Raw genomic sequence first — 13,062 nt, 5'->3', positions numbered from 1 at the left:
AAGCGTTAACGGCCTTCAATAAGTTGGAAGCATCGCCACAGAATTTAACATTATCATATCCCAAGTGCTTCACATGAGCCATAGTAAGTCGTAAGGCCTCCGCCTCTGTCTTTAGATATGTGTCCATGCATTGGATTTATCGACTCCATTCCTTTGACTATCTGTTTAGCTTGTCGATCATAAAGCACCCATCCTATGCCTGAAATATCATTTGGAGAGATCCAAGAACCATCATAAAAGCAACAATATCCAATAGATTGATCTATAGCTTCGTGAACAAATTTTCACTTGAATATGATCTCTCCTATTAGTAACTATTCTGATGTTGATCTAAGCTTCTAGCTTCATTCCACATCTGAAAGTCTATAAGAGCCTTGTTAATAGTATCTGGTATAGACCATCTCATATTTTGAAAAAGTAGATCATTTCTCGATTTCCAGTTACGCCATCCAATGAAAGGGAGTAAACTTACATCCTTTCTTTGTGATTGGCTAAGACTCTGTATGCAAGCAAAATTTTGTTCAAAAGAACTTTGGTTAGGGAATGAACCTGTATGAACTTACAGGGGTGATTGTTCCCAAATTTCCTTGCTAACTCGACATTGGAAAAGAAGGTGATTTATAGTCTCGGAAGCTTCACCACATCTTTGACACGTATCATCTGTAAGTATTTTCCTTCTCTTCAAATTAGCGCAGTTGGAATAGCATTTTGAAGAGCTTTCCACCAGAAATGCTTAATTTTTGGAGGAGTATTTAACTTCCAACAGCTTGTATATAAACTTTGAAGATTTGAAAAATTAGATATGTCGTGGATTGAGAATATGATAACTTACAGAGCAGTTGATATCCCAACTTCACTGAGTAAGTACCATCGGTAGTATAGGCCCAATGTATGGAATCCTCTGCTCCTGAAATAGAAGGTTTAATCTTTTTAATAAAAGTAACATCCTCCCTCTCGATGAGTTGTTCTAAAATATTATTATTCCATTGAGGAGTCCCTTTCTGCATTAAATCTTTGACCTTCAAATGAGGATATAATGCTTTTCCAGGTCCAGAAGCAGATCGAGTAGGATTTACCATTAACCATGGATCATGCCAAACATTTATTTTCTCTCCATTTCCTACAATATATTTAGTGCCATGTGAAGAAGATTGATACCGTCGAAAATACTTTTCCATGCGAAGCTTGAGGAAACTTTGAGCTTAGCCTCAAATAAATTACTCTTTGGAAAATATTTTGCTTTCAAAAGGCGAGCCATCAGAGAAGTGGGTTGTTGTAACATACACCATCCTTGTTTAGCTAACATAGCTATGTTAAAATCTCTGAAATATCGCATGCTTAATCCTCTAAAGTTCTTCGGATCAGTTATTTTACTCCAAGTTATCCATGGTATTTTATGTCGCTCTTTGGAGTTGGACCACCATAATCTTCTTATTGTGCTTGTGATTTGGTTGATTAATCTCTTAGGTAGGAGGAAGCATGACATACTATAAGATGGGATGGCAGTAGCTACAGCTTTGATAAGCACTTCTTTTCCTGCATAAGAGAGTAATTTTGAGTACCAATTATCCACTTTATGAGCAACTCTTTGAGCAAGGAAAGAAAACGCATTTGACTTATTTCTTCCCGCTAACTCAGGCCATCCAAGATATCTACAAAAGCCACCAATTTTTTGAATTCCCAGAATTTGACTAAGGTCCATTTGTACTCTGGAAGATACACCTTTTCCAAATGTTAATGCAGATTTCTGGAAATTAACAAACTGACATGAGGCTTCTGCGTAACTTTGCAGGATATGGACAAGATTCATACATTTCTCTTCATTGGCTTTACAAAATAGAATGGAATCATCTGCGAAAAGAAGATATGAGATAGCAGGTCCATTTTGACTAGCTTTCAAACCATGAAGATGACCAGAATTAATTCTGTTTTGAATGAGAGCAGATCCCTTCTGTACATATTAAGTAGAGATATGGTGAAATTGGGTCACCTTGTCTAATTCCTCTTTGTGGTATGATCTTGCCCATTGGTTGACCATTAAGTAGAATTGAATAGGTGACTGTAGAGATGCATGCACTTCATAATCCAGGTACAACATCTCTCTGAAAAGCCCATACTCTTCATCACTGTATTGAAAAAGTTTCACTCAGTCTTATGTCTGAGCGGAAGCTTCTATGAATAAAATTAGATCTGTTGATTCTAAGAATACCCAAAAACTTGGGTTTGTGAATACTTTTCACAGTGGCTTATCAAAAGTTCAAAACCTCTTTAGGAAAACCTCTTTAGGAAAACTCCTTTATTAATCAAATCATAAACTGAATACAATAAAAGGTTTAAACGACTTATATATAATAAATCCCGAAATCCTAAAATATTCTAGAAAAACCCTAAAAGATAATTATTAAAATATTAAAATATAAATAAATGGTAATTATCTAAATATACAAATAAATAATAAAGATATTTAGAAATATTCCAAATATTTCAATGTATATCAGGTCTCGCCGGCCAAGAAAGATTCATCCTCAAATCTTCAACCGGTCTTTCCACATCGGTATTGTGTTTTCTTGTTGATAATATTTTTTTTTGTGCAAACCAAATTTTGTACGGATTTAGCACAAACCAAATTTCGTACGGATTTTGCACAAACCAGATCTGTACCAATTTGTAAATTTTCGCAGGTCTGCAATCGCCCGGATATTGCACGATCCGACTTTTGCACGACTTCTGCACAAATCTCGAACTCTCCACAGATCTGTCCTTGCTCGGATTTCACATGAAGGTGATGTCGCCCGATGTTTTCACGAACGGATTCTGCACCTGTCAGATTCTTGAAATCACCTTCTCGGCGAAGATGGGATCACCATAGATTTCTCTATAGATCTCATGGTTTCTTCTCTTTCAACAAAAGGAATTTCGTCCTGGATAGGATAGATGCTTGAACTCACCATGACAACCATAATCGGTCTCTGGTTAAAAAATCAAAGAACACATGGCTCTAATACCAAATGATGGAGCGGAAGCTTCTATGGATAGAACTAGATCCGTTGATTCTGGGAATAACTGGAAACTAGGGTCTGTGAATACTCTTCACAATGGTTTATCAAAATCTCTTTAGGAAAACTCCTTTAATTAATCAAATCATAAACTGAATACAATAGAAGGTTTAAACGACCTGTATATAATAAATCCTGAAATCTAAAATATTCTAAAAAACCTTAAAAGATAATTATTAAAATATTAAAATAAAAATTAATGGTAATTATCTAAATATACAAATAAATAATAAAGATATTTAGAAATATTCCAAATATTCTAAATATCTCGCTGCATCATCTTATCAAATGCTTTGCTAATATCAAGTTTAGCTGCTATAAAAGGTTGAATTAAATTCTTAGTATGAAGAAGCTCATGAGCAATTAATACATTATCTGTTATCAGCCTTCCAGGTATGAAAGCTAATTGATTATCCAAGATAATGTATTGAAGCCATGGTTTTAATCTATCAGCTAAAGCTTTAGATAAACTTTTGTATGCTACATTACTTAAGCTGATAGGTCGGTAATCCTTAACTTCAATAGGTTGGCCAATTTTAGGTATATGACAGATGTGAGTATGATTAAAGCTTGAATCAAGAGTGCACTTGTTATAAAGGCTTGTGCAAACTTTAACACACCTGTCTTAATGGTATTCCAATGATCTTTGTTGATTGCTATATTCAACTATTCGAGGTCGGTCCGGTAATTTGAGTTCGAAAGATCTTAAGTTGATCAGATTTTATTAAGTTCTTAGTTACAGTTCGTTCAGTTCGGAGGATTCTCAGCGAACTCAATACAATGTTCAGGTCTCTATTCTCCGGGTCCGAAAAAGATCCCTTCTACAGTAACAATTCTACTATTTATAGTACACAAGCGAGGAGACGTTCTAGGGCTTCTCGTTCAGCTCTCACCGCCTCTCGTCGCTGGGCCTCTCTCTAATGGGCCGCGCTGTCAGGTCAGGCCCACTTCGGCTAAGACCATCGTAAACCGGGGTCAATTGGGCCGGTCTCGGTCTCTAACCGGTCCGGACCGGGGAGCGGAGCGTACCACCAACAGTATGTCCCCCCCCCCCAGTTCAGTAAATGGACCTGACTGACTTTTGCCGAATTAGAGTTAGATCGGTTTCAGGCTGAGGTCGGTGACGTTGAGTCCTCAGCTTACACCCTTCGCCGTCCCTGGTGCCTTGGCAAGGGTACTTAAGTATTTTCGCTTGCGGGGAACTGAAAAGACGCGTCAGTTTAGGCGGGAAATGGCGACGTTACAAGGCGCAGAACTCGAAAAGTCGCAATGATTCGCTCTTTTTCTATAAATAGGGTTCAGCTCTCCCTATTTCCTACTTTCGCTCCTACTGCCAAGGTATTTGCTCTCCCTTCTCTCTAAATTTTCTTCTTTCTCTCTCTAGAGTTTCCGGTCGCCGTCCGCCGTGCTCTCTCGTCGACGATCATTCTCTCGAGCTCTCCGACGATGTCTTCCGGCTCTTCTTCCAACTCCGAGGCCGCGATCCTTCCCGAACACCGCAGGGAGGAAACTTCTACCGAGATCTCGAGCTCGGGATCTACGGAGCATTCCTCAAATGCTTTTTTGGTTCAGAAAAACTCCCGGGTCGTCGAGGTCGGCTCTGGTAGCCGAGTTCTGATTCGGGCTCCGGAACGGATGGATCCAAATCTCCGCGAGCCTGAGGGCCAAGTTCCTGCTGATTTGGTCCTGGAACGGGAGCCTGACGTGAAGACAGACGAGGACGCTCCGTTGCGCGAGGTCGGGGATGGAGGGGCGCAGGATCCCAATGACGATGATATGATGCGGATCGCGGATCGGCCGTGTATATGTGCCCCGGTAAAATCCACATTGTCATCTCCAGAGACAGTTCGGGCTGCTATGCTGATCGGCGGAGCCCCTCCCAGAATCATTATCCAGGTTCCTCCAGCGGATCCGGCTGCTGAGACCGAGAACCCGAGGTCGTCCAAAAGGCGCCGGACTTCCGACTCGTCCTCTTTCTCGGTCCGACTTAAGTACAACAAGGACCGGTCTTTCTTCGACGACTCGTCTGCCTGCGCCGAGCTCTTCAGGCAGATCGTGCCGGCCTCGTCTCCGATGCCTGAGACGAAAGACCTCTTTTGTCCCAAGTCTTACGCTCGGGTCGCGAAATCTGCCTCTGCTGTAAGTTTTCCTCCGCCTTGAATACTTTAGCTTTTTTATTTTTGAAGTGTTTTGACTTGGGTTCTACTTTCAGCTCATCTGCGATACCAATGAGCTCGTTCGTGAGTACGACTCCGAGGTCGAGAGGCTGAGGAGGATCAATGCTGAGGTCGCTGCTGAGAGGGCGTCTCTGGAAACGTCGTACCGGGACGAAAAGGAGAGGTACGAGGCTGCTGTACTGGCCTTTATTGAAAAGGAGAAGGAGAACGCGGCTCTGAAAGAGCAAGTCGAGGCTATGATGAAGCGAACTGTCGAGTTGGAGGGGGACGTGGACGCTCTGTCCAAGTCGTTCAAGACAAGCGAGCTCGAGAAGCGGAGGTATCGGGACGCTGAGTCGAAGGGAAGGAAGATGCTGGCCGCCCTTAGAGGCAAGTGCGAGGGGAAGATTTCCAAGATGAAGTACTTCATGGACAAGTCCGAACTCCGGAAGGCGCCATTCCTCAAACTCAACCAGGCGACCGCTCTGGTCGGCTTCTGCGACTTCCTCAAGCGGGAGCACAACATGATCGTCCCGTCTCACATCGTGGAGACGTATGAGCGCAGGATCAGGAACTGCACAAAGGAGGTCGATGGCATCCCCCTTCCGCGGTTCCAGAACGAACATTTCCTCCTCCCAAGCGACGACGACCTCATCCCGAGGATTGTGCTTCCACCGGGGACACAGGTTCCAGAGGGCTTGGATCAGTTCGGCTCGAACTCCAAGTCGATCTCGGCTGATCGGGCGGCAAGTCTCAAGAGTCCGGCGTCCGTTGCTCGTCAATGAATCATCCTCTCAGTTTTTTTTTTTATTATTTTGATGTTGTAAAGACTTTTCTGCCCTCGTAGCTCGGGTTTTTTACTTAGTGTTTTATTTTGACCGCCGTTTTTAGGCGTTGTATTTGTTGCCGTCTAGTTCGGCAAACTCGGATATCTTTATGAAATGAACATGGTTTCCCTTTATCTCGACTTTTACTTAGAATTTTCTTCTGATATTTCACTGCGGACTGTTGGGAGTTCGGCTTGTTTTGATTAATTTTGGAGTTCGTGATGTTATTGCGACGATGCAGACGAACTCGGGGAACTCTTCGAGCTTGAATCGCGGTCGGCGGATTGCTGTTCGAAAGAGTTAGTGCGGGTTGGGCTCCGGCTTTGAATAGTAGGCACCGTGGGGGTGCGGGCGAGACGGATCTCGGCTTTTGAGATTGTATTCATGGGGAATACTTAGTTCGATCTCCTGGCCGGGGAGTCGATTTATGGAGTTAGTTATAGAAATGAAAAAGGAGGATTTTTATTGGATTTGTAGCTGGACTCGAAATCGAGCTGCCTACGTACCCTTTTGCATGGGATCAAGCCACTCGTAGTTCAGTTTACAGAGGTGAGTTCGGCTGGAGCCGGACTGATTTTTTTTTTTTTTTTTTTTTTTTTTTGGGTCCGCGCGCTTGTTGGCTGGGACTTAGTAATAGTATCGCTTGAGATTGGCTGAGTTCCAGGATCGCGGGATCGGCGTTCCGTCGAGCTGCATGAGTTCGTAAACCCCAGGCTTGACGATTCTCATTATCTGATATGGACCTTCCCAGTTCGTTCCCAGTTTTCCTGCATTCAGCTCCTCAGTGTTCTGGAACACTTTGCGTAAGACGAGGTCGCCTTCATCGAAGTGCCGACCTCGGACTTTTTTGTTGTAGTACCGAGCAGCGAGGTTTTGATAGTTCTGAATTCGGAGGAGAGCTAAACAGCGTTGCTCTTCCAAGTTATCGAGGTTGTTGAGCATCATCTGGTCGTTGAGGTCGGGATCCTCGGGGAGCACTGATTACCTTAGGGTTGGAATACTCACTTCTGCCGGGCAGAGGGCTTCGAGTCCGTACGCTAGGTAAAAAGGTGACTGTCCGGTCGATCGTCTTGGAGTAGTTCGGTGCGACCATAAGACTCCGTCGAGCTCGTCTGCCCAGGTACCTTTCTTAGCATCGAGACGTTTCTTAATGCCGTCCAGGATTGTCTTATTGGTTGCCTCGGCTTGGCCATTGCCTTGCGCATATCGCGGGGTAGAGAAACTAAGGCGAATTTTGAATTTTGCGCACCACTCATTGAACGTCCCTGCAATAAATTGTGGTCCGTTGTCCGTGACGATCTCGTGCGGGACCCCGTGTCGGCAAATGATATACTTCCAGACAAATTTTTGTACGTCTAGTGCGGTAATCTCCGAGTATGCTTCGGCCTCGACCCATTTGGTGAAGTAGTCAGTCATAATCAAGACATACTGCTTTTGATTTGTTGATCGGCATAAAGGGCCAACGATGTCCATAGCCCACCGCATAAACGGGTAAGGGGCCGTACTGGTTTGCAGCAGCTCGGTCGGCACGTTAATCATTGGGCCATGGCGCTGGCACTTATCGCACTTCCTGACAAACTTCTTGCAGTCCGCGTTCATCGTCGGCCAGAAATAGCTGGCTTTTTTTATTTTCTGAGCGAGAGATCGACCTCCGGAATGGTTACCGCCGGACCCTTTATGGATTTCGCGCATGATTTCGACTGTTTCATTCCCAGAAACGCAGGCCAGGAGTACTCCGGATGCACTCCAACGGAACAGCTTATCTTTATGCATTGTGTAATGGGCAGCCCGGACTTTCAGACGGCGAGCAGCCCATTTGTCTTCGGGGACTTTGCCGTTGAGGAGGTACTCTCGTAGTTCGGCTGTCCAATCTTCGGCGGACTCGCTTTCCTGGCTTTCGCTGGTTGACGGACTGTGGAGTCCTTCGGTTATGTGCTCGAAGTCGTGATCGGCGGCTAGGTCTTCTGGATTGTGCTCGGCGTTCTTGTTCGTCCGGGTCGACTTCCTGTTTTGCGTTGCCGAGGTCGGATTTTCGTCGTAGTTTAGTCGGCGAGTAGCAACATTACATTTCAGCGCGGTTTGGATACTTGGTTCTGAGATACTTTCGACCGGGATCATTCTCTTCATATGCGGGTCAGAACTGGATGCCAGGGTGGCTAACGCGTCGGCGGACGAGTTCTCGCCGCGAGGGATTTTCGTGAGTTCGAACGTCTCAAACTTAGCGATGAGTACCTTAGTCGCTGTTAGGTATGCGTCCATTCGTTCGTTCTTGGTCGTGTATTCTCCACTTAACTGGCTTGCGACGAGCTGCGAATCGCAGAAAGCGTGAAGATATCGTACGCCGAGCTCGACAGCCAATCGCAGCCCGGCAAGTAGGGCTTCGTACACAGACTCGTTGTTAGATGCTGGGAACTCGAGGCGGAACGACTGTTCGAGGATCTCGCCGTTAGGGGACTTGAGGCGAATTCTGACTCCTGATCCCCGGTGAGATGACGATCCGTCGACGTGCAGAATCCATAGTTCGCGAGGCAGCTGTTCGACGACGAACTCTTTGGGAAGTTCGATAAGAAAATCGATGAGTACCTGGGATTTTGCGCTGGTTTGATTCTTGTACTCTATGTCGTATTCACTTAGGACGGCCCACTTCACGAAACGACCTGATGGGCTTGGACTATGTAGAATGGTTCGGAGTGGCTGGTCGGTCAAGACCGTAATTGAATGAGACTGGAAATATGGCCGAAGTTTCCGAGCAGAAACTACCACTGCAAGCGCCAATTTTTCTAAGGTCGGATACCTGGCCTCGGCGTCACTTAGCGATTTTCTGACATAGAATATTGGACGCTGTTCTCCCCTATCCTCGCGAACTAGAACACTGCTAACTGCCGATGTCGAGATAGCGATGTATAAGAAGAGCGTCTCGCCGTGCTCGGGCTTAGCTAGAATGGGGGGGGGGGGTTGAGAGATACGTTTTCAGCTGCTTGAAGGCGTCTTCGCACTCAGCGCTCCAGGTATGATGCTTGTTACCTCGTAACAACTGGTAGAAAAGCAGGCATTTATCCGTCGACCTGGAGATAAATCTGTTCAGGGCGGCGATTCGGCCTGTGAGTTTTTGCACTTCCCTTTTTGAAGTCGGAGAAGGTAGGTCTAGAACTGCGGATATCTGCTTCGGGTTAGCCTCGATGCCGCGCTCGGTGACGATGTAACCCAAGAATTCGCCTGCTGTCACGCCGAAGGTGCACTTGGCGGGGTTGAGTTTCATCCCGTACTCGTTCAGAATGTCGAAACACGTCGATAGGTGTGATATATGGTCCTTAGCGTGCAGGGATTTAACCAGCATGTCGTCGATGTATACTTCCATCGTTTTTCCGAGCTGACTGGCGAACATGCGGTTCACGAGTCTTTGATAGGTGACTCCCGCGTTCTTGAGGCCGAACGGCATGACCTTATAACAGTAGATCCCTCGATCTGTAATGAACGAAGTCTTTTCCCGATCATCCGGATGCATTAGGATTTGGTTATACCCCGAAAAGGCATCCATGAAAGACAACAGTTCGTTGCCTGCAGTTGCCTCTACCAACCGATCAATGTGTGACAGTGGGAAGCTATCTTTGGGACAAGCTTTGTTCAGGTCGGTAAAATCGACGCAGATCCTCCACTTTCCATTCTTTTTCTTCACGACTACCGGGTTTGCTAGCCAGTCCGGGTATCGAACCTCTGTGATCGAACCGGCCTTGAGTAACTTTTCGACCTCATCATTTACTGCTCGTGCCTTCTCGGGTCCGAGCTTGTGTCTCTTCTGTTTGATAGGTTTATATGTGGGATCGATGTTTAGCTCGTGGCAAGTGATGTCGGGATTGATTCTGGGCATGTCGCTGATATTCCATGCGAACGTGGAAACGTTTTTCTGGAGGAAACTGATGAGTGCTTCTCGGATACTGTTGTCGAGCTCGGCCCCTACGCCGACACATTTCGTTGGATCTGGTGGGTCAATGCCGACTTGGTCGACCTGGCTCTGCTTGGGTGGACCGAACTGGCTTTCTGCGGCCGTACGACCGTCCTGAAAGGGGCTTATGACGCATGTCCGTGCCATGCTTAGTTTGCACTCAGTGAGATGGCATAATCGGGACGCGGTCTGGCTTCCTTTGAGTGTGAAAATCCCTGACGGGGTTGGGAACTTGACGCTTTGATGGAACGTTGAAGCGACGGCCTTCATGTCGAACAGCCAGGGCGTTCCCAAAATCGCATTGTATATCGCCGGTTTGTTGAGGACCAAGAATTTGATCATTCGAGCCGACCCGCCGACGTAGATGGGTATCTTCACTGTTCCTACTGTTCTTGTTTTCTCTCCGGTGAACCCGGTCAATGATTCCATGTAGGGCTTGATCTCGGAGTCCGGAAAATCCATATTCTTTAATGTTTCTTTGAATATGACGTTTACCGAGCTCCCTGTGTCGATTAAGATTCTGCTTACTTCGACATCTCCGAGCTGGAGTTCGACGACGAGGCAATCATTGTGAGGCATGTGCACTCCCCGCAGGTCGGCTTCGGTGAATAACAGTGGTACGGTTGTGACCGTTGTCTGGCGTTGTGAACTCGACGCTTGCCGACTGTATTCTTTGAGGGCTCGGACAGAGTAGTTGCATGATTCGAGGGCTCCCATAATCATATTGACCTTCTTCCTGGTTTTGGGCACGTTCGCCTCTCTATTAGGTGCTTCGCGGTCTCGTTTAGGGGGAGCGACCTGTTCGTCATCGGAGTCGGTTGCCTTGGCAGCTTCTTGATTGCCAGGTTTGTTAGGTCGCGGGTTCGGCCGCCGAGGTCCCGGTTTAGGCAAATCCGCGGTGTCGATCTCGCCCTTGCGGAACTGTTGAAGTAAGAAATCCCTCAAATGTCGGCATTCCTCCGTGCTATGCCCATATCGCTCGTGATACTCGCAAAAACGCTCACTCAGTGGCGTATCATCGTCCTTGTGCCATGTGTTCCAAGATTTTGGAGGTCGTCCTGTCCTCTGGTTCGACGGTCCTGCTTGGTTTACTACTCCGCGCGGTTTCCCGGGCTGGGCCTTCGTTTCCGAGCTCTCTTTGGGGGTTGGCGTTTTGCCTGACTTTAGGGTTGAATACTGCCGATCCTTGGCGGCTTCTTCTTCTTCTTCCGCGATGAAGATGTTTGACTTATGGAGCGCGTTCTCGAGGGTGAGCGGTCTGTTCCTGCGAAGCTCTTTGTGAAAGGGGGATTTATACCACGTTTTCTGATACAAAGCCTCGAGAGCGGCTTCATCGTCCACTGTGCAGTGTGCTACGATCTGCTTGAAACGTGCCATGAAGTCTCGGAGCGACTCATTCTCGCCCTGTGATATCTCCCACAGCTCGGAGTTACGAGTTTTCTGTCCGATGAACATCGAGAAATGCTTTGCGAACTTCGTCGAGAGTTCATTGTAGTTGTCGATGGAGTCGGACTCCAATCTTGAGAACCAGTCTAGAGCAATGCCTTCGAGGTGTTCGACGAACAACTGGCATTGAATCGCGTCCTTCTGTTCGGCCGAGGTAAACTTCAGTCGGTTAATTACGATACCGAACGAGGTAAGGAAATGCCTCGGATCGGAGTTCCCCTCGTACCATCGTAGCTTAAACTTTTCTAAGTTTGGGACGGGGACGTTGGTGATTCGGGAAGTGAACGGTGTTTTCTATGCTTCCCGGATTACACGGTCGATTTCGGGTGCCGAGCTGGTGGCTTGGTGAAACTTTGAACTGATCTCTTGCAGTTGAGCCTGCATCCGCTCAATCTCCAGGTCGCGTGCTGTTGGTTGAGCTCGCACGTGCTGAGATGGGCTCTCTGTCTGCTGGTACTGCTGAACTACTGACCGTGCCGCTGTGCATTGCGGGTCTCGCTCCTCTTGGAAGTCACTAATGAGGTTCCGTTTTCTGATCGGACTCTCTTGCTGTAGGCTGGAGATCTGTGCGGTGAGGGTTGCGAACTTCGCGTCGTTGCTTCTGACCAACTCTTGCATCTGTGCGGCGAAGGCGTTCATAAGCGCAGTTGGATCGAAGGCAGCTTGAGCTCGGATTGGTGAGGTCTGGTGCGCCCCGTCGCTTGAGCTCGGCTCCGTCCTGATTTGTTGCGCTTCCGATTGGGGTTGTACGGGGATGCGCTCGCATTCCTCCACATAGGCCCTCCGACCTGGCCGGCAGGTCCTCCGTCCTGGGTGATTCCATCTGCACAGGTCATCTGACTTCCGACCTGGACTGAGGTCGGTTGTCTATCATCACTTTTCATATCGTCCTGGCCGATTACCGAACCGGCCCCACGGTGGGCGCCAATTGTTGATTGCTATATTCAACTATTCGAGGTCGGTCCGGTAATTTGAGTTCGAAAGATTTTAAGTTGATCAGATTTTTTAAGTTCTTAGTTACAGTTCGTTCAGTTCGGAGGATTCTCAGCGAACTCAATACAATGTTCAGGTCTCTATTCTCCGGGTCCGAAAAATATTCCTTCTACAGTAACAATTCTACTATTTATAGTACACAAGCGAGGAGACGTTCTAGGGCTTCTCGTTCAGCTCTCACCGCCTCTCGTCGCTGGGCCTCTCTCTAATGAGCCGCGCTGTCAGGTCAGGCCCACTTCAGCTAAGACCATCGTAAACCGGGGTCAATTGGGCCGGTCTCGGTCTCTAACCGGTCCAGACCGGGAAGCGGAGCGTACCACCAACAATCTTGGTAGAAGCCTAGATTTAAACCATCTGGGTCTGGAGCCTTCTCTCTTGCCATATGAAAAGCTGCATGAAATAGCTTCCTCTGTGAAAGGTTTAGTAAGAGACTCATTTATCTCTGGAGTAACTCTATGTCAAATACATTGAATCACCGGATCCATATGCCTGCCACCCTCAGATTGAAACAGAGAAGTAAAGTAATCGATTATCATTCTAGCAATATTTTTCTCATCATGCCAAATTTGTCAATTTTCATCTGAGATAGTAGTTATACGATTTAAGCTTCATCTCTATGTTTTTAGATGGAAGTACCTTGT

General features: G+C 46.6%; 1 protein-coding gene across 1 annotated transcript; it reads right to left on the bottom strand.

Annotated features, from left to right (window-relative positions):
* Positions 1 to 7,020: 7,020 nt before the first annotated feature.
* Positions 7,021 to 12,067, bottom strand: LOC112082151. Its single transcript, XM_024149250.1, has 3 exons — positions 11,741 to 12,067; positions 9,064 to 11,569; positions 7,021 to 8,975 (listed from the first exon to the last, which is right to left on the bottom strand). Exons 1-3 carry the CDS (start codon positions 12,065 to 12,067, stop codon positions 7,021 to 7,023), a joined length of 4,788 nt encoding a protein of 1,595 aa, XP_024005018.1.
* Between the last annotated feature and the right edge of the window lie 995 nt (positions 12,068 to 13,062).

This window comes from Eutrema salsugineum, unplaced genomic scaffold, assembly GCF_000478725.1.
Source record: "Eutrema salsugineum unplaced genomic scaffold, Eutsalg1_0 scaffold_1, whole genome shotgun sequence".
NCBI classification, from domain to species: domain Eukaryota; kingdom Viridiplantae; phylum Streptophyta; class Magnoliopsida; order Brassicales; family Brassicaceae; genus Eutrema; species Eutrema salsugineum.
This window is presented reverse-complemented; position numbering and strand designations above follow the sequence as displayed.